This window comes from Onychomys torridus, chromosome 3 (genome assembly GCF_903995425.1).
Source record: "Onychomys torridus chromosome 3, mOncTor1.1, whole genome shotgun sequence".
Classification (NCBI taxonomy): domain Eukaryota; kingdom Metazoa; phylum Chordata; class Mammalia; order Rodentia; family Cricetidae; genus Onychomys; species Onychomys torridus.
Genome location: NC_050445.1, coordinates 103266391 through 103290497, shown reverse-complemented (window position 1 = coordinate 103290497; position 24107 = coordinate 103266391). Strand labels below are relative to the sequence as shown.

At 50.5% G+C, this 24107-nt stretch overlaps 2 protein-coding genes across 3 annotated transcripts; both read right to left on the bottom strand.

Annotated features, from left to right (window-relative positions):
- Window positions 1–316: 316 nt before the first annotated feature.
- Creld1 (cysteine rich with EGF like domains 1) lies at window positions 317–11464 on the bottom strand. Its single transcript, XM_036180817.1, has 11 exons — window positions 11122–11464; window positions 10718–10953; window positions 10259–10341; window positions 5132–5242; window positions 4725–4816; window positions 3504–3680; window positions 3324–3419; window positions 1981–2064; window positions 1731–1826; window positions 1426–1560; window positions 317–967 (listed from the first exon to the last, which is right to left on the bottom strand). The coding sequence occupies exons 2-11, from the start codon at window positions 10889–10891 to the stop codon at window positions 753–755; spliced, it is 1263 nt and encodes a 420-aa protein (XP_036036710.1). The 5' UTR covers window positions 10892–10953; window positions 11122–11464; the 3' UTR covers window positions 317–752.
- A 186-nt stretch (window positions 11465–11650) lies between these two features.
- Window positions 11651–24102, bottom strand: Il17rc (interleukin 17 receptor C). Of its 2 annotated transcripts, XM_036180815.1 has the most exons (18): window positions 23800–24102; window positions 23507–23528; window positions 23187–23339; window positions 22778–22834; window positions 22586–22695; window positions 20840–20951; window positions 20521–20565; window positions 18294–18433; window positions 18028–18087; window positions 15884–15938; window positions 15627–15808; window positions 15488–15538; window positions 14579–14627; window positions 14307–14428; window positions 13969–14028; window positions 13533–13584; window positions 12412–12507; window positions 11651–12294 (listed from the first exon to the last, which is right to left on the bottom strand). In XM_036180815.1, exons 1-18 carry the CDS (start codon window positions 23902–23904, stop codon window positions 11702–11704), a joined length of 2064 nt encoding a protein of 687 aa, XP_036036708.1. In that variant the 5' UTR covers window positions 23905–24102; the 3' UTR covers window positions 11651–11701. The 2 variants fall into 2 exon arrangements, with proteins under 2 accessions (XP_036036708.1, XP_036036709.1); XM_036180816.1 differs by lacking the exon at window positions 20521–20565 and having other exon boundaries at window positions 23800–24099.
- Window positions 24103–24107: the final 5 nt, after the last annotated feature.

Genomic DNA, 24107 nt, shown 5'->3' with positions numbered 1-24107 from the left:
TATGAATGTTTTGCCTGCATATATATATATATATATATATATATATATATATATATATATATATATATATATATATATATATACCATGTGTGTGCCTGGTACCCAAGGAGGTCAGAAGAATGAGTGAGTCCGATCCCTTGGAACTGCAGGATGGATGGTTGTGAGCCTGGATCCTCCGCAAGGCAACAAGTGCTCTTAACAACTGGCCCAGCTCTCCAGCCCCTTCCCACCACTTCTCTATCATGGCAGCCCTTAATTTCTCAAGGTTGTGGAAAACTTCACTGAGGTAGTAGTGATGGGTAGTTAAGACTGAAGATTTCCCAGTTTTCAAGACCTTCCTTTATTTCCTGAGATGAATAAATAAGTCGGTGGCTGGGGTGTGGGAGGTGAATACACACAGGAACTGTCAGCATGCACCTGGCAGAGGCTATGGTAGCCCCACCCCTGAGGGGACACCTCTTGTCCTGGGAGGGGACCAAAGCCCGCAACCTCCCTAAGGAGAAACTGTCTTTTGAACGTCACACACTGTAATGCCTGCCAGGCCCCTAGGCAAGGTTCTCACGGCATCAGCTTCAGGGCTTCTTTTTAACCCCCAGGGCTGATGGGGTCCTGGGCTGCTCAGTAAGGCAGGTAAAAGGGTGTTCACCCCAGTCTCAAAAAGAAACCCCACTGTCCCAGGTGTCCAGCAGGAGAGGGATATGACCTCTGGGGGCATCCTGGGTGGGAGGAAATCCCGAAAGTGGTGGCAGGGATTATCTACCCTTGATGAAGCCCTCCAGCACACGGTCACTTCGCTCTGACAACCAGTACCCGGTCATGGCTGCCACGGCACCAATAAAGATGGCAGTGAACACCAAGTCCCCCTTAGCAGCAAGTGTGGCCAGGGCGCAGATGATGACACCAAAGAACATCTGCTGCAGGACCACCATCTCATCCTCCGTCATCTCCGCGAAGAAGCCGGCCGGCTCTGCAGAGGAGGCGTGACATGTCAGTGCCCACAACTCCCACACCTCATCACTGCTGCCAAGCCCACCTAGCTCACCAAGCACACGGCATCATTCACTGTTTAGAAAGCTTCTACAGGAGTGGCTGAGGCCCTGCCACCCTAAGCTTGAAGGAAGCTGATAGGTGGAGGGTCTGGGCTGCCCAAGGCTTTGCAGAGGACTGGTCCCATTGGACAGGAGAAAACATGCTCAGAGAGGCGGACTGGTCTGGTGCCAAATCTGGTTCTCTTTCTACCTGGAATTTGAGGAAATGCAGGCTCAAAAGCCAACCTTGAGAACAGACACAGGGACCAAGGCTCAGTGAAGCCTCTTTGGGTGGTCTCTTTGGGGGGCAGTGAAGTGGAGCCTGGAGGAGGTGCTTGTCTGCTCTCCCTATGGACCGGCCCGGCCCGGCCTAGCCCAGCCCAGCCTCCCTGCTTACCTGGGATCTGTTCCTTCATGCAGACGCCCTCCTCCTTTCTGTAGCCCTCAGCACAGACACAGCGGTAGCTGCCCTCCATGTTCTGACATTGCTCATTCTCTCCTGGACACACCACTGTCTCACACTCATCCACATCTGCAGGGGGGTGGGGGGACACGGCACGGAAGAGAGGAAGGAGTCAGTGTTGACTGCCATGACTCCCCACTCGGCACCCCAGACTGCATTTCACTCCCACCCGAATTCATGTGGCACCCCTCCTTCCCTTGCCTCTCCCACACTCCAGCCCCCACTGGCATGAGACTCACCTAGGCACTTGGAGCCCACCTCCTGGTAGCCACGGCTGCATTTTTTGCAGCGGCCTGGCCCTGCTCCCATGCAGCCCAGGCAGGCTTTTGCACAATCTGAAGAGGAAAGGGCAGAGGGGAGGGGAGGGGAGGCGAAGGTGACCTCAGGGAGCTGAGGGCTCTGGGGCCAGGGATGGCAGCAGTTTGGAGGAACAACATCCCCTGTCCCTCTCCTCCATCCCAGCCTCTGCCTTCAGCAGCAGACACTCACCTCGGCACTCATAGGAACCTTCTGTGTTCACGCAGAACTGGTCGGCTCCACAGGTGGCTTGCTCGGTACCACACTCATCGATGTCTGTGGAGAGGGCAAAGGTTGCAAGTGTCACTTTGGAGGACTAGCAGAGAGATTAGGGCAGGACTGTCAGGGGTGGACTTGCCCCTGCTCACTCGCGTGGTAGCAACTGCAAGCTGACAACCAGCTCTGAAGTGATCATGCAGCTGGACGAGCAACGCCCAGCCAGAGACTCGAGTCTGTCTGCCCTGCAGCTAAGCACTGCCCTCGGATGGGGCTGGAGTGAGATATTCCCTTCTACCTTAGCCTTAAACCAATCAGCCCCTTCTCACTTCCTGAGAGCTGAGATGGGAAGCAGGCGGCGGCCATGACTCAGCATCATCCCTGCAGTTTATATCCAAGGGCACAGATGGAGGGGACCTGGGTCCTTGAGTGACGGACAAGACAGAGTTTCACTGCTAACCTGGACCACTCACATCAGGACTGTTATGTGAGAAAATTTTTTTTTTAATTTATGAGACAGGGTCTCATGTAGCACAAGCTGGCCTTAAACTACTGTGCCTTCAAGGATGACTCTGAACTCCTAATCCTCCTGCCTCTACCACACCAGTGCAAAGTCAAGACGTGCATTACCATAGCTGGCTTTAAATTCTCATCGTTCTTTAAGAAAGAAAAAAGTTATTTCTCACTTTCCTGCATATATGCATGCGTGTGTGTGTGTGTGTGTGTGGGTGCATTCACGTGTGTGTGTGGGGGGGGGTGTGGAAATCAGAAGACGTCTTGCTGGAGTAGGCTTTCTCCTTTCACCATGTGGGTTCCGGGGACTGAACTGTGGTCTTCAGTTTGGCAACAAGCACCCTTAACTGCTGAGTCATCTCACTGCTGAGCCCACTCTAGATTTCTGCTGTTGTTATTGGTGTGTTTTTGTAAGATTTGGTGAGCTAGGCAAGGTGGTGCACGCCTTTAATCCCAGCACTCGGGAGGCAGAGGCAGGTGGATCTCGGAGTTCGAGGCCAGCCTGGTCTACAGAGCAAGTTTCAGGACAGCCAGGGCTACACAGAGAAATGTTGTCTCAAAAAACCGGAGGGAGAAAAGAAAGACTTGCCCAGAGTGGCAGCTCTTCCAAGAAGGCCTTCCTGATGCGTCTCTCCCCTGCGCTAAGCTGGGTCTGGACACGCATCTTCCACGGCATGCAGGTCATTCTGTACTGCAAACGCCTGGCTTGCTGCCTTTCCAGCCAGGCTGAGGGTTCCATGAGAATGGGATGGTACCGGTGTAGGCCAGGGAGTAGCGTCCGGGCCCCACCGGTGTTCCCCACTTACCTACACACTTGAGATGATGCAGGGCCCAGCCTTTCTTGCACTGCAGGCAGTGGGATTCCTCAGGTCCCGTGCAGCGGCCACAGGGACCGAAACACGCTGGGTAGAAAGCAGACAGTATGAGGATGGGCAGACAGGTATCCTGGCTACCCCTGCCCCATGCCACACCTCTTGGCTACCTACCCGAACATACCAGATGGCTGCTGTTGCGCTCCGCCTCAAAGTAGCCAAGGCCACACTGGCCACAGGCCTCGCCCTCATAGCCGACCTGGCAGTCACAGTGCCCGCTGCCCCCTCGAGTCCCTTCCCCTTCACACTGCCCGTAGCCACCGCAGGGCCTCTCTGTGCCCCCAGGACATGCTGTGGGCAGACATCAATTGGGTGAGCTCTTAGATGCAACACTGTCATCCAAAAGAACATTATTTTCTGCATGGTCCTAAATACTTTTTGGAAAGGAAAATTAACTTTAATATTCACATATTCTGTCATAAGATATATGAAATAGACTATTGCAAAACAATTCAGTAAACCTTTCATTTATTTTTATTTTTATTTACCTATTCTTTTTTTTGAGAGAAGTTCTCACTCCTGTAGCTCTAGCTGGTCTGGAACTCACTGTGTAGACCAGGGTGGCCTCAAACTAAAATATTCTTCTCTCTCTCTCTCTCTCTCTCTCTCTCTCTCTCTCTCTCTCTCTCTCACACACACACACACACACACACACACACACAGTGTCTATTTGTTTGTGTTGGAGATGGACTCCTCAGGAAGTCCAGATAATTTATCTGAATAGACTTGGAACAGCCTCTTAAATACCAGCATTCCAGGCATGCACCACCACATCTGATAAATCTTTCCTAATAGCTGAATTGTTCATTCCAGCACCTAGCCCTTTGCCTATTTACAGAAGTAGTTCTAAAAAGGGCAAGGAGCCTGGCATAGTGGCGTGTGCCTGCAATTCCAGCAGCTAGAAGGCTCAGTCAGGATTATTACAAGTTCAAAGCCTGGGCACACAGATAAAACCGTGTCACCTCAAACAAAAACAAAACCAATAATAAATAATAAGACAGGACTATACTAATTCAGCTCTTGCCAGACACGAGAAGGAAGGAGGCGGGTGTGTGTGTCTGTGTATGTGTGTGTGTGTGTGTGTGTGTGTGTGTGTGTGTGTGTGTCTGTGTCTGTGTAACATTTATTTAATACCTGATACCAGCCACATTGCACCAGACTAGCCCTGTGCTTCATTTCCCAGCCTGACCCAATTTGGTCATTTCATGCCTGAGAGACAGGCCGGAACACAGTACTGAGATGTTACCTGAGTAACCCTGCTCTCCCACAGCCCGGCCTGCCTCCTTGGCCTCAGCAGTCTCCACCCACCCCCAAAGAGGACCACGAAAGACTCACGCAAGCAGGAGGGCCCAAAGGTGCCAGAGGGGCAGCAGAGCTTTAGGGAATCAGAGCAGAGCCACTGGAAGAGGTCTGGAGCTTCTTGCTGCCTAAGGCAGGGGCGGAGGAGGTGAAGGGGAGAGAGGGAGCTGAGACAGCTTCCGAGTAGCCGCCTACCTCTTACTGAATCTGTAATTCAGCCCAACGTGGGCATGTGTCCCAGACACCACATGACCACAGCCCCTTTCCTACTTGGCACAGGGGCAAATAGGCCCAGAATGGGGGTCTGGTACCCACACCAAGTCCTTAGATCTAGGTTTGGAAGGCTCCAAACTAGGCTGGCATGCAACATCTCTTGGCAGTAAAAAACGTATCACCAGGGCCTGTCTGTAACCCACCCACAGGGAAGCCCCCACGCCTCTCACTTGTGAAACCACCAGGCTTCCACCAGCTCCTCACTCAGCTCCAGCAGACGATGACACTGGAAATCTGACTTGCTGCACACGCTCTCCAGGACCTCCACCAGGCGGGTTTCACTGACCAGACAGGACTCGGGTGTTAGAAACATACTCCACTCCACCCACCTGCCCCTCAGGGCTCCCCACTTCCCTCACACTCTGACAATAGCAAGGAAGAGCCCATGGGGCATTCAGACAGACCCAGGTCAGAAGCTAGATGTGAGATTTTGTTTTCGTTTCTCACCTCTGGCCCCCACAGTTTTAATCAGGCTGTCATTATCTCACCCAGGATGGCCTAGAACTCTCCTGCCTCTACATCCCACCACCATGTTGGGCACGCTCCTTTTGTTTTCATCGTCAACTAGAAACAATAACACCTCTGCTGGTAAACCCCGAGTCCTCAGTTCCCGAATCTGACCTGGGATAGCCAGGCTGGGGAGACAAGACTCAAATCACATTATGATATTTTTAAAGGAGACTTCTCGGGACTCCAAGGGGCAGGTTTCCAGGGGTCGGGTTAGAATACTAACAAGGGGGAGACCCCCTACCCCTCCTGCAAATATCCGATCTACCAAGCACTGGCAAGGGTGTAGAGAAACCAGAAACCCTTCTGCACTGTAAGTGGGGATGCAAGATGGTGCAATCAGTTAAATGGAGCCACCATGACTCAGCAATTCTCTCCTGGGCACATACCCAAAAGAATGGAAAACAGCTGTTCAAACACACACTTGTGCACATATGCTCACAGTCACAATGTTCACAGTGGGCAAAAGGTAGACAACAACCCAACTGCCCAACAACCAATGAAAGAAAATGCAGAGTGTCCATTCAATGGGATATGATCTGCCCTAAAAGGAATGAAGTAGTGTGCTGCCCATATCACGCAATAAGGATGAGCTACGGAAGGAAACGTTACACTAAGTGAAAGGACCCTGACACAAAAGGCCATATGATGTAAGACTTCAAAGGAATCAGAAAATCCACGCGGGTTTCTGCATGATGAGAGCATATTAGCAGCTCCCAGGAGCATGAGGGGAGAAGCAATGAAGAAGAGCTCCTTTTTTTTTTTTTTTTTTTTTTTTAGCTGAGCACCGAACCCAGGGCCTTGCTTGCACTTGCTAGGCAAGCGCTCTACCACTGAGCTACATCCCCAACCCAAGAAGAGCTACTTAATGGGTACAAGATTTCTTTTTGGGTGACGAATATGTTTTAAAGCCAAATGTGGTGGCATACACCAGCACTCTGGAGGCTAAGGCAGGAGTCACTGAGTTATAGCCCAGCCTGAACTATATATATAAGGAAACTGTGTCACAACAAAAAATCAAAAATGAGAAAGTTCTGGAAGTAGACAGTGATAGTTATAGAGCAGTGAGAATGTACTAAGTGTCCCTATAGGGGTTTTGTTTGTTTGTTTTGCCATGTAGCCTAGACCGGCCCTGAACTTGCTATGTAGCTAGGTCCAACCTTAACCTTCTGCTTCCATCTCCCCACTGCTAGAATTACAGGCATGCACCACCATGCCTGGTTCTGTCAGGTGCTAGGGAAGGAACCCAGGGTACTGTGCATGGGAGACAAGCACTCTGACAGCTTGGCTACATTCCCAGCCTGGTAAGTTCTTTTATGTGTATTTTACAATTTAAAAAATTAATATGAGCCGGGCGGTGGTGGCACACGCCTGCAATCCCAGCACTCGGGAGGCAGAGGCAGGTGGATTTTTGTGAGTTCAAGGCCAGCCTGGTCTACATAGCTAGTCCAGGACAGGCTCCAAAGCTACAGAGAAACCCCGTCTCAAAAAACCAAAATAGGACTGGGGATTTAGCTCAGTGGTAGAGTGCTTGCCTAGCAACTGCAAGGCCCTGGGTTCGATCCTCAGCCCCCCCCCCAAAAAAAACCCAAAAAATAATAATAATTATAATATGAAAACCAGGTGTGGTGGCTCACCCCTGAAATTCCCACCACTTGAGAGGAAGAGGCAGGAAGATCAGGAGTTCAAGGTCATCCTCAACTATACTGTAAGCTGGAGAGCTGCCTGGTCTACATGAGACCATATTACAAAAACAGAATTTTTTTTTTTTAAAGATTTATTTATTATGTATACAGCATGTATGACTGCACGCCAGAAGAGGGCACCAGATCTCATTACAAGTGGTTGTAAGCCACCATGTGGTTGCTGGGAATTGAACTCAGGACCTCTGGAAGTGCAGTCAGTGCTCTTAACCACTGAGCCATCTCTCCAGCCCCCCAGAATTTTTATTATGTAAAATACGAGGGCCTGGGGAGATGACTTACTTGGTAAAGTGTCTCCCACCAAGCATGAGAACCTAAGTTTAGACTCCCAGCACCCAGGTAAAAGCCAAGTGTAGCATGGTGTCTGTAAACTCAGCACTGGATAGAGAGGGGGCAGATCCCTGTTTCCAATCCAGCAGAATAATCAAGTTAGTGAGCTCCAGGTTCAGTGAGAGAACCTGTTTCGAAAAATGATGTGGGACATCCAGACATGGCGGCACATGCCTTTAGTCCCAGTACTCAGGCAGAGGGATTTCTAGATCTCTGAGTTCAAGACCAGCCTGGTCTATAGATCAAGTTCCAGGACAGTCATGGCTACAAAGAGAAACCTGTCTCAAAAAAAATAGTAATGATTAATAATAATAATAATATGGGGCTGAAGAGATGGCTCAGAGGTTAAGAGCACTGGCTGCTCTTCCAGAGGTCCTGAGTTCAATTCCCAGCAACCACATGGTGGCTCACAACCATCTGTAATGAGATCTGGTTTCCTCTTCAGGCCTGTAGGGATACATGCAGACAGAACACTGTATACATAATAAATAAATAAATCTATAATAATAATAATAATAATAATAATAATAATAATAATAAATAAGTGATGATGGAGAGAGTTCAGCAGTTAAGGGCACTGGATGTTCTTCCAAAGGACCCAGGTTCAATTCCCAGCATCCACATGGTGGCTCACAACTACCTGTAACTCCAGTTTCAGGAGATCTACACCTTCTGGCTTCTACAGGCACTGTATGCATGTGGTCTATAGGCATGCAGGTAAAACATTCATATACATAAAATAAAATAATTAAAGTAAATAAAATGGACGCTTGGAGTCAACATACTGTGCACATACATATGTGAACACACACAACCATGTATACACAAATACATAACATAAAAATTAATTATACTACCTTCTCAATAAAAAGGAATTAAAAATAAATAAACATGATGTATTCTGTCATGTACTGAAAGGGTCTGACACACAGCATACTAGAGAAGGTAATTAGTAAAACAGGAAGAGGAAAGAAAGAAGAGATTGGGTGGGGGCTGTAAGAGATAACGACACCTGCTATCAACTGCCACCAAGACCGAGGACCTGAGTCTAATCCCTAGGAGCCAAGTGGTGGAAAGAAAGCACTGACTCCTGAAGCTGTGCACATGTACACGTACACACACATGTACACACACACACACACACACACACACACACACACACAATCAATGATAAAAATTTTAAAAGAACCATTAATCAATCAATCAATAAATAAATAAATCAATGATAAAAATTTAAAAAGAACCCAGGTGTGGTGGCATACACCTTTAATCCCAGCACTGCTGGGCAGAGGACAGATCTCTGTGAGTTCAAGGCCAGCTGTGACTATATCGTGAGCTCTTGTATCAAAAGTGGAAAAAAAGAAAGAAAAAGAAAAGGGCTGGAGGGATGGCTCAGTGGTTAAGAGCAATGGCTGCTCTTCCAGAGAGAGGATCCAGGTTCAATTCCCAGCACCCACGTGGTGGCTCACAACTGTCTGTAACTCCAGTTCCAGGAAATGTAACACTTCACACAGTGCACATAAAATAAAAATAAATTATTTAAAACATGAAAAAATATATAATAGAATAAAACAGAAATGTTTAAAGAAAAGGAACCCAGAAGCCATTATAAAGCCAGAAGTGCCCTTAGTATCAGCGCTTTCCAAACAGAGGAAATAGCCAGAGTTCCAGGAAAACAAACCCTTTCTGTCCTAGTGGGAACCATGGTTTAACCCTTTACCACAGAACCAAGAACGGGCAGGGAGGCTCTCAAGAAGAGTAAATACAGTAAATCCAACAAGCAGGCCAAACTCTGACACTTTGCCAGCCCCTCCTTGCAATGGCACTTTGAAAAGCTGGAGGGCCTCACATATTCCTGCTTCGAGTCCTGCCTCTCTCCTGAACTCTGGGATGAGATGGAGGCTTCCTGGGTGTTCAGAGGCCTGGCCTGACCCCACCCCTGCCCACACCCTCTCTGCAGTCTTACTTCCTCAGAAAATACCTGTACATTGCCAGGTGTCTATATTACTTTCTCTCATGCCCCATAAGGAATCCATCATGTCAACTGATGACCTCCAAAATATGCTCAGATTTCAAGTAGTGAGCACTAGTTCTTGCTGTATCCACCACTGATGTCTTGCTAGCTCATGCTGCCTTTATCTGTAGACTGCAGATGGTTACCCACCAGCCAGCCCCAGCTGCTCTCCCTACTCCCTCCATGCTGCCCTGGCTTCCTGTACTTTGTTTAAGTGTGAATGACCTCTTCATTTAAGACCGGAGGCTGGAAAGATGGTTCAGAAGTTAGGAACATTGGCTGCTCTTGCAGAGGACCTGAGTTCAATTCCCACCACCAACATGGTGGCTCATAACTGCTTGTAACCCCAGTTTCGGGAAATCCCAAGCCCTCTTCTGGCCTCACATTCAGAACAAAGTCTAAACTCCTTTCTGTAGCCTTTTGCTTACGCTGCTCCAGCCACTTTTGATGGAAACATCAGGTTGGCCCTGCTACTTCAGTGAGGTGTCTGTTCAAATGGACCATCCTGAACGGCTCCCGCCCACTCTCCTACCCAAACTCTGTTCTTCACCTGGCAGGTAACATGTACTGCTTGTCTACTCCACTAAAATGCAAGTCTCACAAAGACGGGGCTTGCTTTCCTTGTTTACTGCTGTTCTGCTAATGTCCAGTATATGCACAACGAATGCTTCCCAAGAGAATCTATTCTAACCAATCAGCAGAGACTAAGAGTTGGGGCATACACCTCCCTACCACCTTCTTACCTGTCTTTGTATTTGGACAACTTCTCTTCCTCCCAGGCAGTGTTTCCACCACCAAAGTTGTCCCGGATGGTTCTCTCCAGACCCTGGATATGGAAGAAATTAGGAATGCTTAAGTACAGAGCCTGACACATTCTTTTTGTTCTTGGAGACAGGGTTTCTCAGTGTAGCCCTGGCTGTCCTGGAACCCACTCTGTAGACCTGGCTGGCCTTGAACTCAGAGATCCACCTGCCTCTGCATCCCAAGCGCTGGGACTAAAAGCATGTGCCACCACACCCAGCCTACTATTCTAACATTCCACTATTTTATGTTATTGATTAGGAAACTGAGGCACTGTGAAGCACCTTTCCCAAAGGCCATACAGTTAAAACAAGCAACCCATATTGGGCCTAGAGTCCATGCAGATTTGCATTGAGAGCTCCCTGCTCTCCGCTAATGGGCCCATCCCTCGAGGCACCCACCTTGTTGAAGCTGTCCACCAGTGCTCGGCAGGTATGACATGGATGGGGCTCAGCTCGGGGAGAAGAAAGGGGAGGAGGAGAGGGCTGGAGCCAGACAGGTCCCGGGAGACTCAGAAACAGGCTCAGGCCCCAGAGCAGAGATGGGACCAGGCCCCTTAGGGGCTGTGGGGCCATCTTTTCCCAGGCTGGGGACGTGCAGATACAGGTCAAGGGGAGGGTTCACTGGAGAAGCCAGGCTGTAAGGAGGAAAGAGAGGGAGGGTTTGGTTCTGAGGTGCCTTGGGGCTGAAAGCCCCAGACCTACGTAATTACAAACGAGGACGAATTGGGGTACTGGAGGCTGAGGCGCTGGGAGGGAATGGAGCCTAATCTACAATTCCAGAAGAGAAATTATGTCTCCGTTACCGTAGGGGCAGGTGGCCGGGATCGCTGGCAAAAGGCTAGGCGTCAGCCCATGGTTTTAGGGTCTCAGTGAGTTATTAGGGGCCAGAATTAGAAAGGGTCAGATCCAAAATAGTTCGAGAGAAAGCCGGATGGGCGGTCCTGGGGGAGGAGCCCGGATCCGGATATGAAGAGAAGGGGTCAAATTCAGAGCCTCTATGGAAGATGGAGACACGGCCTGCAACAGGCCGGGAAGGATCCAGACCCGGCTAGACTACAAGAAGAAAAAAAAAAGTCCCCGCCCCCGCCCCGGGAGTTGTGGGCCGAGTCTCCTAAACGCCACTGCCTCCGTAAAGTACCACCCTTCTCCAACGCCGCAGTCAGGAGGGCGGGACCTTCTCGCAGCCAATGAGGAACGGCCATGTGCCATTGCGTCACCCCATACCAACCAACCAGAGGCGGCGCCGGGCTGCACCTGTCCCGGCTTTAAAGGGCCGCGGGGATCAATGGCTCTGCTAGCTGTACGTACGACAAACACACGAGGGCTACTCGGTTAGGCTAACTGCGTCTGTCTTTATTCGAGTGAAGGGTAGGGTCCCGGGTCTCATGCTTCGCCGCAGCCCGGGACTGCCGAATGTGAGGTGCAGCTGTCCAGGGCGGCCCGCAGGGCCTGGGCCACTTGCTCCGCCCTGTCCGCCAGCCGCCCGGGGCGCGGGGCGCAGCCTCCCTGCAGGGCATCCAGGAAGCCAGGCAGCTGCGAGGGCAGGGAGAAGAGCGGCGCAGCGCGGAACGGGGCGGGCACGGCGTCGGGGTGCAGCAGCCCGTCGAAGTAGACCCCGACGTAGCGGCCGGCCACCCGGCCTTGCAAGAAATCGGGCAGCACGCAGCTGAGCCAGGAGGCGAGGGCGTCGTGCGGCCCTGGCTCCACCGTCTGATGTTGGAGCCACTGCTGGCACTGCGCCGCCGCCGCGGGCGAGAAGAGCAGGACTACTACGCCATCTTCCTGCAGGGTCCGGTGCCGCTGCCCGTGGAACCAGGCCAGGGCCCCGTGCGCGCTCAGCTCGCGGCGGCTCCACAGGTCCACGGCCACGCGCAGCGGCAGCTTGCTCAACGCTGACGCCAGCGCGCCCACCAGACGCTCGTAGCCCGCTCCGTCGGCGGAGTGGAGGAGCAAGGCTGTGCGGGCCCTGGGGGCCGCTGTTGGGAAAGCAGAGCCCGTGAGGGTGAGCCTGGACCTGCCTTCCCTCCACCCACTCGAGACGAGCATCACCCTTTAAAGCTATCCCTGGGAAACCGGGACAGGGAAGTGCTCACCTTTCACGCGGTCCTTTTTTAGAAGGAGAAGGAAGAAAAGCGCAGCGACCAAGAGAAGGCAGACCAGCCACACCAGGACCCAGCGCTTATGGATGTCTGGGATAGACAGGGGAAGAATGGGCTAGTTAGAAACCTTACAACTCACTCCGCTTCATGGAGGAGGGAAACTGAGGCCTATAGACTTGAAGTGAATTGCCCCAAAGTCACAGTGTCAGAGCCTATGCACTGAAAGAGCTCCATCTATCTGGGTGACCTACCTTAATTCTCGTGCCTGTAAATTTGGGATAATGGTACCAAGTGCATAGGGTTGCACGTAAAATACATAACAATGCCAGGCCTTGTAAGTGTTTAAATGTCAGCTGATATCCCGTAAGCGGGTGGCAGGCCCTTAACCTTGCTGTCTTAGCCTCCTGATGAGGCCCCCACCTTTCTGACTTCAGTCCATTCACTCTGGGTATCCACCAAGATCTGTTTAAAACAGCTTTATTCTAACCCTTGAGGAAGCTGGTGTTGCTGGGAACATATAATCCCACATCCCTCCTGGGCCTCCCATCTTCCTCCCAAGACCCTCTAACCACACTGACTGTCTTGGAAACTCTCAGAAATGTGCTCCACAGTCTTAAAATAATGCAGCTCGACTCCCTTTACCTAGGTCAGACTTCACCACTGTGCTCAATCACTGCACTGAACCCTGCTTATACTGCTTAGTGCTTCGATGGCTCCCACGATTGTAAGATCACACTTGCAAACATTCAACAGCTCAGACTTACTCAGCGCTCTCGGCTAAGTCCTTTTAGACTTAGGCTGGTGAGGGCTGGGATCCCTGAAAGTGTGTTCTCGGTCTCTGTGTCTCTGTCCCTCCAAGTGCCATAACTCATGTGTGGAGGTCAGAGGACAACTCAAGGCAGTCAGTTCATATGGGTCCCAGGGAACTCAGGTTGTCAGGTTTGGTGGCAAGTGCCTTTACTGGCTGAACCATCTTTCTACCTCTGTGGTTTCTGAGTGAGTAAAAGAATGCTCTGTGATCTCTTTGAGCCAGGCAAAGCATTACGTATGTGATGTGTAGTCCCTGTCAGCAGAGTCAGCTCCTGGTACACGGAAAGAGTTCCTGTCATACTCACACTTGTCCATGGGGCAGGCCCAGAGCGCTCCCAGGTCATCATCATTCCACAGCTGTAAGACACAACCACAGTCCCCTGCTTGGTGTTCAACACCCCATAACATCTGCTCGGTGTCTTCAAATTCCTAGCCTCAGCCATGCATACTGCCCTGCCCAGCGCAGGCTCCTGCAAGCCCCTCTGCTTTTGCTCCAGCTGTGCCTACGCTGAGCTCTGTGCCAAGTGGGGCCTTGGAAGACAGTCTTCCTCAGAACCTAACACTTCCTGGGGATGTGTATCGCTTTGTTGATCTCTAGCCAGAAATGAGCACCTGAGGGACAGGAACTATATGCTCCTACCCTTTACCTACCCTGAGCTAGACACAAAGCAGGCAGAACAAGTAGGCCAATGCTGGGTGGAAGAACCTTGCCTGTAGACACAAGTTCTGTCACCAACTCACCTGCACACACTGCTGTGTCCGGAAGTCTTGCAGCAACTGCTCTCCAAGGTGAGCAGCTCTCTGCCAAGTCAAGGGAAAGGGGATTGTCACCTGGGGCAGCATGCGAGGTGTTGCAGTGAGGCAGAAGTATTTGTCAAGAGGAGCTGGGAGACTTGAGAAGCCATAGAGAAGGGATGGACAGACAGACAGGATGGGGACACACACACACACACAATTACCAGAGAGAGTACTGGGCCTGGCAGAGCAATGGCAGAGTAGAGGAAGTGGGATGGAATGAGAACATGAGGCCGCGGTTGAGACAGCTGGAAAGGGCTGGGGGAAGGTTCCCTGGTCCTCACCGTGGAGGCATTGCTGGGCAGTGCTGTACAGCCACTAGGTTCCAAGGCACAGACCGATGTGTTGTTTGGGCCAGTTCTCATCTCCACCAGCAGCATATCATCCTTGAAGGGCCCTAAGGAGTCTGGGACAAGTGAGGCCGTTCTAGTAAGGCCCACCCGGGAGTTGCCACCTGCCTTTCTCCCACCCCCTGACCTTCAGCCCCGGAGCAGCTCCTCCATGGTTCACTCCATTGCAAGGGCCCCTACCCCAGCCACCCTCGAGCCCCACTCACCAGCCCACAAGCACTCTTGGAGCTGGACCTTCTTCTCCCAGCTGCTCACCTGCTTAGAAGGAGCCAGAGTTAAGAGCGCTAGGAAAAGCCAGAGCCGGGGCAGGGAAGTCCACAGGGAAGGGAACAGGCAAGAGGAAGCCCATCGGGCTGGCTCTGAACTCTGGACCTGAGCTCAGTTAGGCACATCTGGTTCAGGCTGCAGGATTAGGAGTCACCCATCTTTCTCAGAGCAGGCCTTGTGAGAACACCTGTGCTATCAGAGCTCACAACCTTAGAGCTCTTTCTGTCTTGAGTTAGCACTTCAAACACCTATTCCCCTCATCCGACACCTCAGAGGAGTGTCATCCTCAGCCTCCCCCAGACACCCACTGAAGATCACAACCTCCGCCCTTCCCCATTCCTTCACCTTTCACCACAGCATGGATGGCACTTGAACACGTTCAGTTATACGGTTTATTCACCTGCCTTCATTAGAAATAGGTTCTGGGATGGTAGCGACAGTTGTCGGTTTTGTTCACTGATAAAGTCTGTCTCAGGGTGGCTGGCACATATAGTCAATAAATCTGTTTTGTTTTGAAACAGTCTCAGTCTTTAGCCTAGGCTGGCCTGGTATTCACTACACAGTTCAGGCCAGGGTGGCCTCAAACTCCGGGCAGCACATCCTCCTGCCTCAGCCTCCCAAGTGCTAGGAACATAGGCATGAGCCACCATGCCCAGCTAAACCTTGAATGAGTGCTTTTATTTTTTAATTTAAAAATTACTTTTTTTTTATTATTATTCATGTGTCTGTGTATGATGTGTGTGCTTGGGGGCATGAGTTCCCAGTAGTGCGTGTGGAGGTTGTAGCTTGGGAGGAGAATTGGTGCAGGGTCCCACCCTCAGCCCAGTGTTTTTGATCACCATTCTGACCTGGACACAGAGGTTAGGGTGGCTTTTCAGCAACGGGAATTCATGAGGCTTCTGTAGAAGGTAGGGAAGGAGTGAGGTCACGAAGGGAGACCCTGGGGTCCCCTTTCTCTTTCCACCTTGGGTCTGCCCTTGATCTCACATTCACAGTGACATTCTCCTGGAGCATCGGTGGCACAAGGGGCTGGCAGGGACCCTGGTCTGGTGCCTGCCAGCACAGTGCCATCTTGGCCCGCAGAGAGCATGGTGCATCTAGCTGCCATGTCTCTGAGGACACCAGCTTCAGCTTGGCTATGTGCCAAAGGTTCCGGTGTGCTCGGGGATCTAAAGCAGAGGGCCAGGGTTATTAAACACAAATCAGCCTTCCACACAGCCCCCTGCCATAGGGGATTCGCTCACCTTCCCGGAAGGGGCAGAAACTGGTCCTAACAGAATCTGGCTCCAGGGGCCACACCTGGGAAGAAAATGGGGGGGGTCTCTTAAGTCAATTTAACGCAGCCAACCATCCATGATCATGTGTCAGACCCTACTGGGTACTAGGACACATTCACCGGGGCAGGTTTCACAAGCACTCACCAGGTTTCTCACCCTACAGAGCTCTAGAGATGGCAGTGTGGGTTCTCTGAGTAAACACTGCCATGTGCACTTAGAACATCTTCTCTCAACTTTTTTTGGGGGGGAGTGTTTTTGTTTTTCTATTTTTGAGGAAGGGTCTCACTACATATCCCTCACAGAGATCCACTTGCCTTTGCCTCCTGAGGGCTGGGATTAAAAGCATGCACCATCATACCTGGCTTTTCACTCAACTTTCACTGAGTGCCTATGTATCTTAGCAGTATGGTATACACAAAGAGTCATTGGTTATTAATCTTGATTCATTTCACAAACGTGTGAATACCTACTATGTATCAAATACTATGCTAGGGTTTGTTTGTTTGTTTGTTTGTTTGTTTGTTTGTTTTCTGGAGCTGAGGATCAAATCCAGGGCCTTGTGCTTGCTAGGCAAGTATTCTACCACTGAGCTAAATCCCCAACCCTGTGCTAGGTTTTTAAGAGTACCTACTATGGGGGTTGGGGATTTAGCTCAGTGGTAGAATACTTGCCTAGCAAGCACAAGGCCCTGGATTTGATCCTCAGCTCAAAAAAAAAAAAAAGAAAGAAAGAAAGAAAGAAAGAAAGAAAAGAAAAGAAAAAGAAAAAGAAAAGGAAAAAAGAAAAAAAATACCTACTATGTATTTAACACTATGCTGTGGGAAAATGCATTAGTTTATTCATCAAATGTTTAGTTGGGAGCACCTACTGCGTCATGGGCATTGGACATGGTAAAGCAGACAGTTAAATACAGCAAACATTTCCTGAACACCTGCCATGTATGTTACCATTGTGTTTGGCAGTGGGGATTTATTTATTCATCTATACCATCAACAATTAGCACCCACTGTATGCCAGGCCCTGTCCAGGACTCTGGCAAAGTTACTGTATTTGAATGAGATAGGCTTTGCTTGCCTTCAAGGAAGTCATGGACCCATGGTTATAGTAAGGATAAAATATGTAAATATTCATCACTCAGCCACCTCCAAATATTCACTGAGCATCTTACGTATACAAAAAGACATTAGACAGAAGCCCAAATGTTAGAGGAAGTGACACATGGAGATGAGAAGCCGGAAGGGCAAGGGGGATTGGGAACTAGGAAAGGCCAGGGTACTGGAGAAGCTTTGGGAAAGAGGTGATGTGAGCTGGGAAGACTGGGTTACACGGAAGCAGTAGTGGGAACTGCCTGAGCAAAGGCAGGGTGGGTGAGTCTTAGTCAGCAGCTCTGCTGGATATAACAAACTTCTCATAAAGGAGAACTTGGAAGAAAGTCTACTACTGGGAAAGGTTCAGTTGAGGGAAAACTAGGGAGCCCAGAAAGCCAAAGAGGCACTGGAAAGGGCGGTGGGGATAGAAGCTATTGACGGACTACAGGAGACATTATAGAGGCCCCAGATGAACTGAGGATGAAGAAGAAGGAGGAAGAAAGAGCAAGAGGTCAAGTGAATGAATGGGGCTTGATGAATAATGCAATGTGCAATCAGAAGGAGTGGCTGTAGTCAACATATTTAAACCTAGATGTGGCACCCTTCTTTACAACAGCCCTATAATGGTATAATTCATCCAGATTACAGATAGGAAGCAGACTCAGAAAGGCAGTGGCTTGCCCAAGGTCATACCAGCCAGTAAATGGCAAGAAGGATTCAAGTTCTTTAAGTACATACGCATGCCCTACCCTTCACAGGAACACCAAGAGGGAACTAGAAGAACAGGGGAAGAAGAGGTGACATTTGAGCCGTGAGCCGTAAGGAACAGTCCCTATGGATAAAGGACCCCAGGAGCATTCTGGACACATAACAAGCAGAAGGCACAGGACGGCAAGAGTAAAGCCAGCCAACCAAAGGGGCCATGGTCTCTACCTCAGAGTAGGGAGAAGAGCGACCCTAGAAGATTTGAGGCCACCCATCCGTACCTCCCTATCCCCATGTGCAGGTGGATTCTGCTCCTACCTGAATGCAGAGGCAGGGAACCAAGTCTGTATGGTTTAAAGTAATAGTCTGTGGTCCAGTCTGTGGGATGAGCAGATGGAAGTGAGTTAAGAGAAGATAAGGAAGAGGAATCAGGGAAGCCCAAAGCTGAGGGAACCAGGCAGACAGACCCCCTCTCTGCACCCCTCCAAGGTCCTCTGCTTTGGGTGTGTCCCCATTGACAGCTTGCATACATCCTTAACATGGGCATGGGCACAGGCGAACATGGACCTGAGGAGAAGCCTCACCAGGTTTTTGTGCCTCTGGGATTTGAGAGGACCCTGGACCTGGTCCCAGTACAGTAAGAGGCCAAAGTCCTGCTCCTCAGAGACATCCAGTACCAAGCGAACATTGTCACCGTCTGCAGACACACTGAGCCAGGGCAGGGCTAGTGGGAGCAGAGAGGAGAGAAGTTCAGACCCCCTTTGCCCTTCTACACAGCCGAGCCTGGGCCACACTCACCAACTGTCCCATTGGAAATTCCATCAAACCCTCAGACGAGGAGGCCCTTGGGGGACAGACTGTATCCCCCATCTCATACCAGGCTTTGTCCCCAGCCACAAGCCCAAAGCCAAACCCACAGAGGCTCCAGCTTGGACAACTCTTCTTCCTCTGCAGCCAGTAGAATCCTGCTACCTCCTTAATGCCCATACTTTCCCTAGACTCCACTTATGCTCCACGTACTAATGCCTGTCAAAGTCCTTGGAACAGCTTGCAAGACCTTAACCCGCCTAGTTTCTGACCTCTCTAGCCTCATCTGTTAGTACTCGTGTCTTGAACACTTGGCTGCAAACATATGAGGCTCCTTCGTATTCCTTCAGCACACTGGCCCTTGCTCTTGCTCCAGGGCCTTTGCAGGGCTGTGCTGTCCCTGTGGAACTCCCGACTCTCAAATACAGGGTTCCTCCTTCGCATCCTCACCTCTGTGAGGATATCTCACTGCTGCAGCCCTCAGCCTTCCCACCCTCTCCCTTGAATTTTCTCTGTAACTCTAGTCGCCATCTACCTTACGGTATACTTTACATCTACACAGATTTATTGGATCTTCCCTCAACCTTCCTCAAACCCCAATTCCCAGCTCCTTAAGGATGGAGGTTTTATCAAGTTTGCTTGTTAATTTACTCTATAACTATGTCTTGTACAGAGTAATTATCCAGACAGTAGTTGTTGCGTAAGGAAAGCAATCACCACCAAGTGACAAGATGAGATGCCTGGTGTGTTCTGTTTTCAAAACTGGTGCCTGCGGAACTTCATGGAGTGCCAAAGAGGAAGGCCAAAAAGAAAATGGAGTTGAAAAGAAGAAATCGGAGAAGATTTCATAGTTTAAAAACTGCCACCGCCCGGCTGTGGCAGTGCACGCCTTTAATCCCAGCATTCGAGAGGCAGAGGCAGGCGGATCTTTGTGAGTTTGAGGCCAGCCTGGTCTACAGAGCAAGCTCCAGGAAAGGCGCAAAGCTACACAGAGAAACCCTGTCTCCAAACAAAACAAAACAAAACAAAACAAACAAACAAACAAACAAAAAAAACAAGAAAAAAAAAACTGCCACAGAATTTACGCCTTCATCTTGTCTTGTGCTAGCTGTAGAAGTTTGTACACATGTAAACACTAACACAACTGGCCTGATGTGATGACGCACACCTGCAGCCTCCACTAAGGCAGAAGGATTGCAAGTTCAAGTCTTGTGTAGACAACCTGCAAGATCCTGTCAAATCCAAAACAACCTAACTACACAGCCATTTCAGTGAACTAGACATTAAAACCAGTGCACTTGGCTGGACACAATGGCCACATTCAATTCTCGCACTTGGAAGGCAAACAGGTAGATCTGTGGGAACATGAGACCTGCCTGGTCTTTAGAGTGAGTTCCAGGCTACCAAGAGCTACACAGTGAGACCTTGTCTCAAAAAGAAAAAAAAAAATCATTGCACTTAAAGCTTTTTTTGTATATGCTATAAATGCATGATAAATTTTCTTTAAAAGAAAATATGAAACTAAAGTAACGTTAAGCTGGGTGGCAGCGCACGACTTTAGTCCCAGCACTCAGGAGACAGAGGCAGGCAGATCTCTGTGAGTTCAAGGCCAGCCCGGTCTACAGAGGACAGCCAGGAGAAACCCTGTCTTGAAAAGAAAAAAAAAAAAGTAACATCAAAATCTTGACTTTCTGGGTTCCTGTTTCGGGTTTAATATGGTTTCCACTTTGGTCTATGAAGAAGGCACCATAATCTTGACAGTGCTTTGGCCCACTATATGTTCCCAGTGAACATTTTTATAAGAAAAAGATTCGTTTTTATATTTCCAATGTCTGGCATAGATGAAATAACTACTACAGTGGAATGAGTGAATGAATGAATGATGGAGCATGTCCTGTGACTTTGGAACTGGCATCCCAGAACTGAAGTCAAGCCCAAGTATGCACTGTGTGGACTCCAGACCCTTCTCCTCCCTCCTCCCAGCCCACTGTCCCTAGCCCCTACCCCAGCAGCTCTGGATGCTGTCCCGGACTTCAAGACCCCTGCAGTCTGGGGAGAGATCACAGAAAAACCTCCAGTGGGGCTGAGGACCAGGGCAAGAAGGGAGGCAACCCAACCCTTGGGGAGCTAGAGAGGGGCTGCCTGTGCCCTGAAGACCACCCACATTTACACGGCACAGAGCACCAATCCCAGAAGCTAGAAGCACACGGAACTGACTAAGGAGGGTACCAGCTCAGATCCTGGCCTGAAAGTGATGGGCCAGGGAGAGGGGGCGTGACCAGAGGGACCACAGACTAGGGGACCAGGGCTTCAGGTCACTTACCAGGCAGCTGCCGTGTGACGTTGAGTTCTTTCTGGTACCTGGGCTGTGTGTAGGACCAGATTCTCACCTCCGCCCCAAGGCCAGCCTCGAAACAGTCAAACACTGCAGAGCCCTATGAGGAGAAGGTGGTAGAGGGCTGGAGATGGAGGACTCAGAACCCAGGCCAAGATCTTGGGCTCATGTGGGTGGACCACTCTGCTCACCCATTGGCTTTCCCCTCCCCCAGGACAGAGCTTCTCTGTGTAGTCCTGACTGTCCAGGGAACTCACTCTGTAGACCAGGCTAGCCTTGAACTCACAAAGCTCCACCTCCCTCTGCCTCCCAAGTGCTGGGATTAAAGGCGTGTGCCACCACCACCCAGCTAAATTTCCTTCTTTGAACAGGTCCCCAGTTCTAAAGCAGGTATCTTCTGTAGCCTACACCTGCTGTTGTGCACCACTTGGCGAGAGGGAAGCTGATTAGACACACTAGTGCAAGCCCCTCCTGGTGCTCATGGCCACACTGTGAAGTAAACTGAGCTGATTATTAAAAAAAAAAAAAAAAAAAGTGTGGGGCTAGAGAGATGGCTCAGTGGTTAAGAGCACTGACTGCTCTTCCAGAGGTCCTGAGTTCAATTCCCAGCAACCACATGGTGGCTCACAACCATCTGTAATGAGATCTGGTGCCCTCTTCTGGCCTGCAGTCATACATGCTGTATACATAATAAATAAATAAATCTTTTTTTTAAAAAAAAAGTGTGTGTGTGTGTGTGTGTGTGTGTGTGTGTGTGTGTGTGTGTGTGTGTGTTGCTGGGAATCAAACCCAGGACCTTGAGCATGTTAGCCAAGAGCTCTACTGAGCCACATTCCCAGCTCTTTATTCTTATTTTAGAAAGTCACCAAGAGCTTGAAAGGACATTTCATGGAGGAAGTTATAAACAGCCAATAAACATGTAAACAGTGTTTAACTTTCTTAGTCATCAGGGGTATACAAAATTAAAGCAGAAATGAATACTCAACTCAGTGGCATGTCCCTGTAGTCCTAGCACACTTAGGAGAGTGAGGCAGGAGGATTTCAGTCTAGCCTACACAGCAAGATTCTGTCTAATAAAAACAAGGGCTGAGGGTGTAGCTCAGCAATAGACTATTGTTAGCATATACAAAGCCTTTGATTCATCCCCAGCATGCCCCCTCCCATATTCATACACACAAATCAGTAACACAAACACCAGCACTGGGCTGTCTAGATGCTACCAAGCTTGACAACCTGAGTTCAATCCCCAGGACCCTTACGGTAAAAAGAAGAAAACAGACTCTAAGATGTCCTCTGCCCTCCATATGAAGCCCCCAGGATACATACATGTATACATACATACACAACAAATAAACAAATATAATTCAGAAATATAAACACTACCACCACACATGTACACACAGATCCCCAGTTACAAACCATGACACACACAGCAGAATGGCTAACATTGAAATGTTAAGATGCCAAGTGTTGGCAAAGATGGAAGCAATCGGAAGCCCTATTTGCTGCTGGTGAGCGTATGAAATAAAATTGTCCCAGAAAACTGCTTAGTGACTTCTCACCAAGTCAAACATGTACGGCAGGAGTGTCCTCACCCTCATTTTATAGACAGAACAACCACCACTGAAGGCTGACTCACTGCTCAGCTCAGATCCAGGATCTACAGAACACTGCAGGAGAATGTGGCAGGAATGTTGGATTCAGAAGGTGACTCAGCAGAAGCATGTCACATACCACAGACTGGCCAGGCTGCACCAGGACGGCAGGCACCTGTACCTCCAGCAGTGCACAGCGGGTAGTGGGGTAGGCCTGGAAGGAGAGCACCACCTGGGCCAGGAGAGATGCTGTGGGCGACACACAGGGGTCAGCCGGGCCATGGGCCATGGGCCAGACCCCAACAAGAAGTTCGGCCAGCTGGCTCCTCACCGTTTCTAGGCTCCTGGAGTTCCAAGTCAGACTTTTCTTCAGGCTCTTCCCAGCCCCCTGAAAGGAAGAGAAGAGAGTAAAGCCCAAGTCAGACAGCTGCCCTGGGCTGGTTCAGGCTTAGATTCCCTTCCAGGAATGCCATGACAGGTAAACAGAGGCCTGGGAGAGCAGGCTGCCCTACGGGTGCCTGGCAGTGTCTTAAACACTGCAGATGCTCATGGAGTCTACAGCCCTCATGCCCTTCCCAGGCACTCACATGTGTGCACACACAGTCATAGGATTCCCAGGCACTCACATGTGTGCACACACAGACATAGGATTCCCAGGCACTCACATGTGTGCACACACAGACATAGGATTCCCAGGCACTCACATGTGTGCACACACAGTCTCAGGATTCCCCACTCACCATGGACAGCCAAGTGCACAACCACACGGACGCAGAGGGCGCAGTCGGTCTCCTGTGGACACCTCAGCACCAGCTCTGTCTGCAGGCGGGTGGGCACCAGCACAGGGCCTGGGGCAGGCTGGATGCTTCCAGGCAGGCAGAGCACGTCACCATCTGGGTGTGAAGGGTGGAGGGGAGCCAAAGCTGCTCAGAGCCCGGTTTGGCGTCTGAGACCTCCCGAGGGCAGGGGAGCTAGCTCGGGTCTCTCGGGGCTGAGGGTGAACAGTCACCTTCCCTTTGGCTAGCCTGGTAGTTCTCTCTGTCAAAGTAGCGATACTTACCCCAGAGGTGGCAGGAAAGACCCTGGGAAGGAAGGAAAAGTCAGTGACATTCCCGAATCTCAGCACCTCACTTGCTTGACAACTCCTACCGATGCCTACCTCCTTCTGGGGCTCCCCATCCTAAGCCCTCGCCTGAAGACAAGACTAATTCTTGTCTCTGCTCTCTCCCATCAGCACCAGACAGACCAGACAGGGCGGTTCTGACAGAGGCAGTGACCGGAGTCAGATAGGGATTCGAGGAGGCACAGACTGAACTCTCAGCGGTCCCCAACTTCCCAGGGGCCCAGACTCACTAGAGAGCAGCGTGCAGTGTCGTGAGGCTCCACAAGCGTCTCCAGAGAAACCACCGCAGGGCTCCGGCCCAGTGCCAAGGACAGCAGGAACCAGGACATAGGCATCTTCCAGGTGCTAGACAGCACCCAGGCCTGAGGCCCTGTCCTGCCCCCCCCGAGGGGGGGCAGACACCCCACCCCTGCTGCCAACCAGCCCTTTGTCCCCAGGAGAGAACAAGAGCTAGAATTCCTCTCCAGCCACGCTTTCCCACTCGGAGCCCGGACTCTGGCCCAGTTTCAGCTGGAGTGCTTCCGGTTTGAGTCCCAGC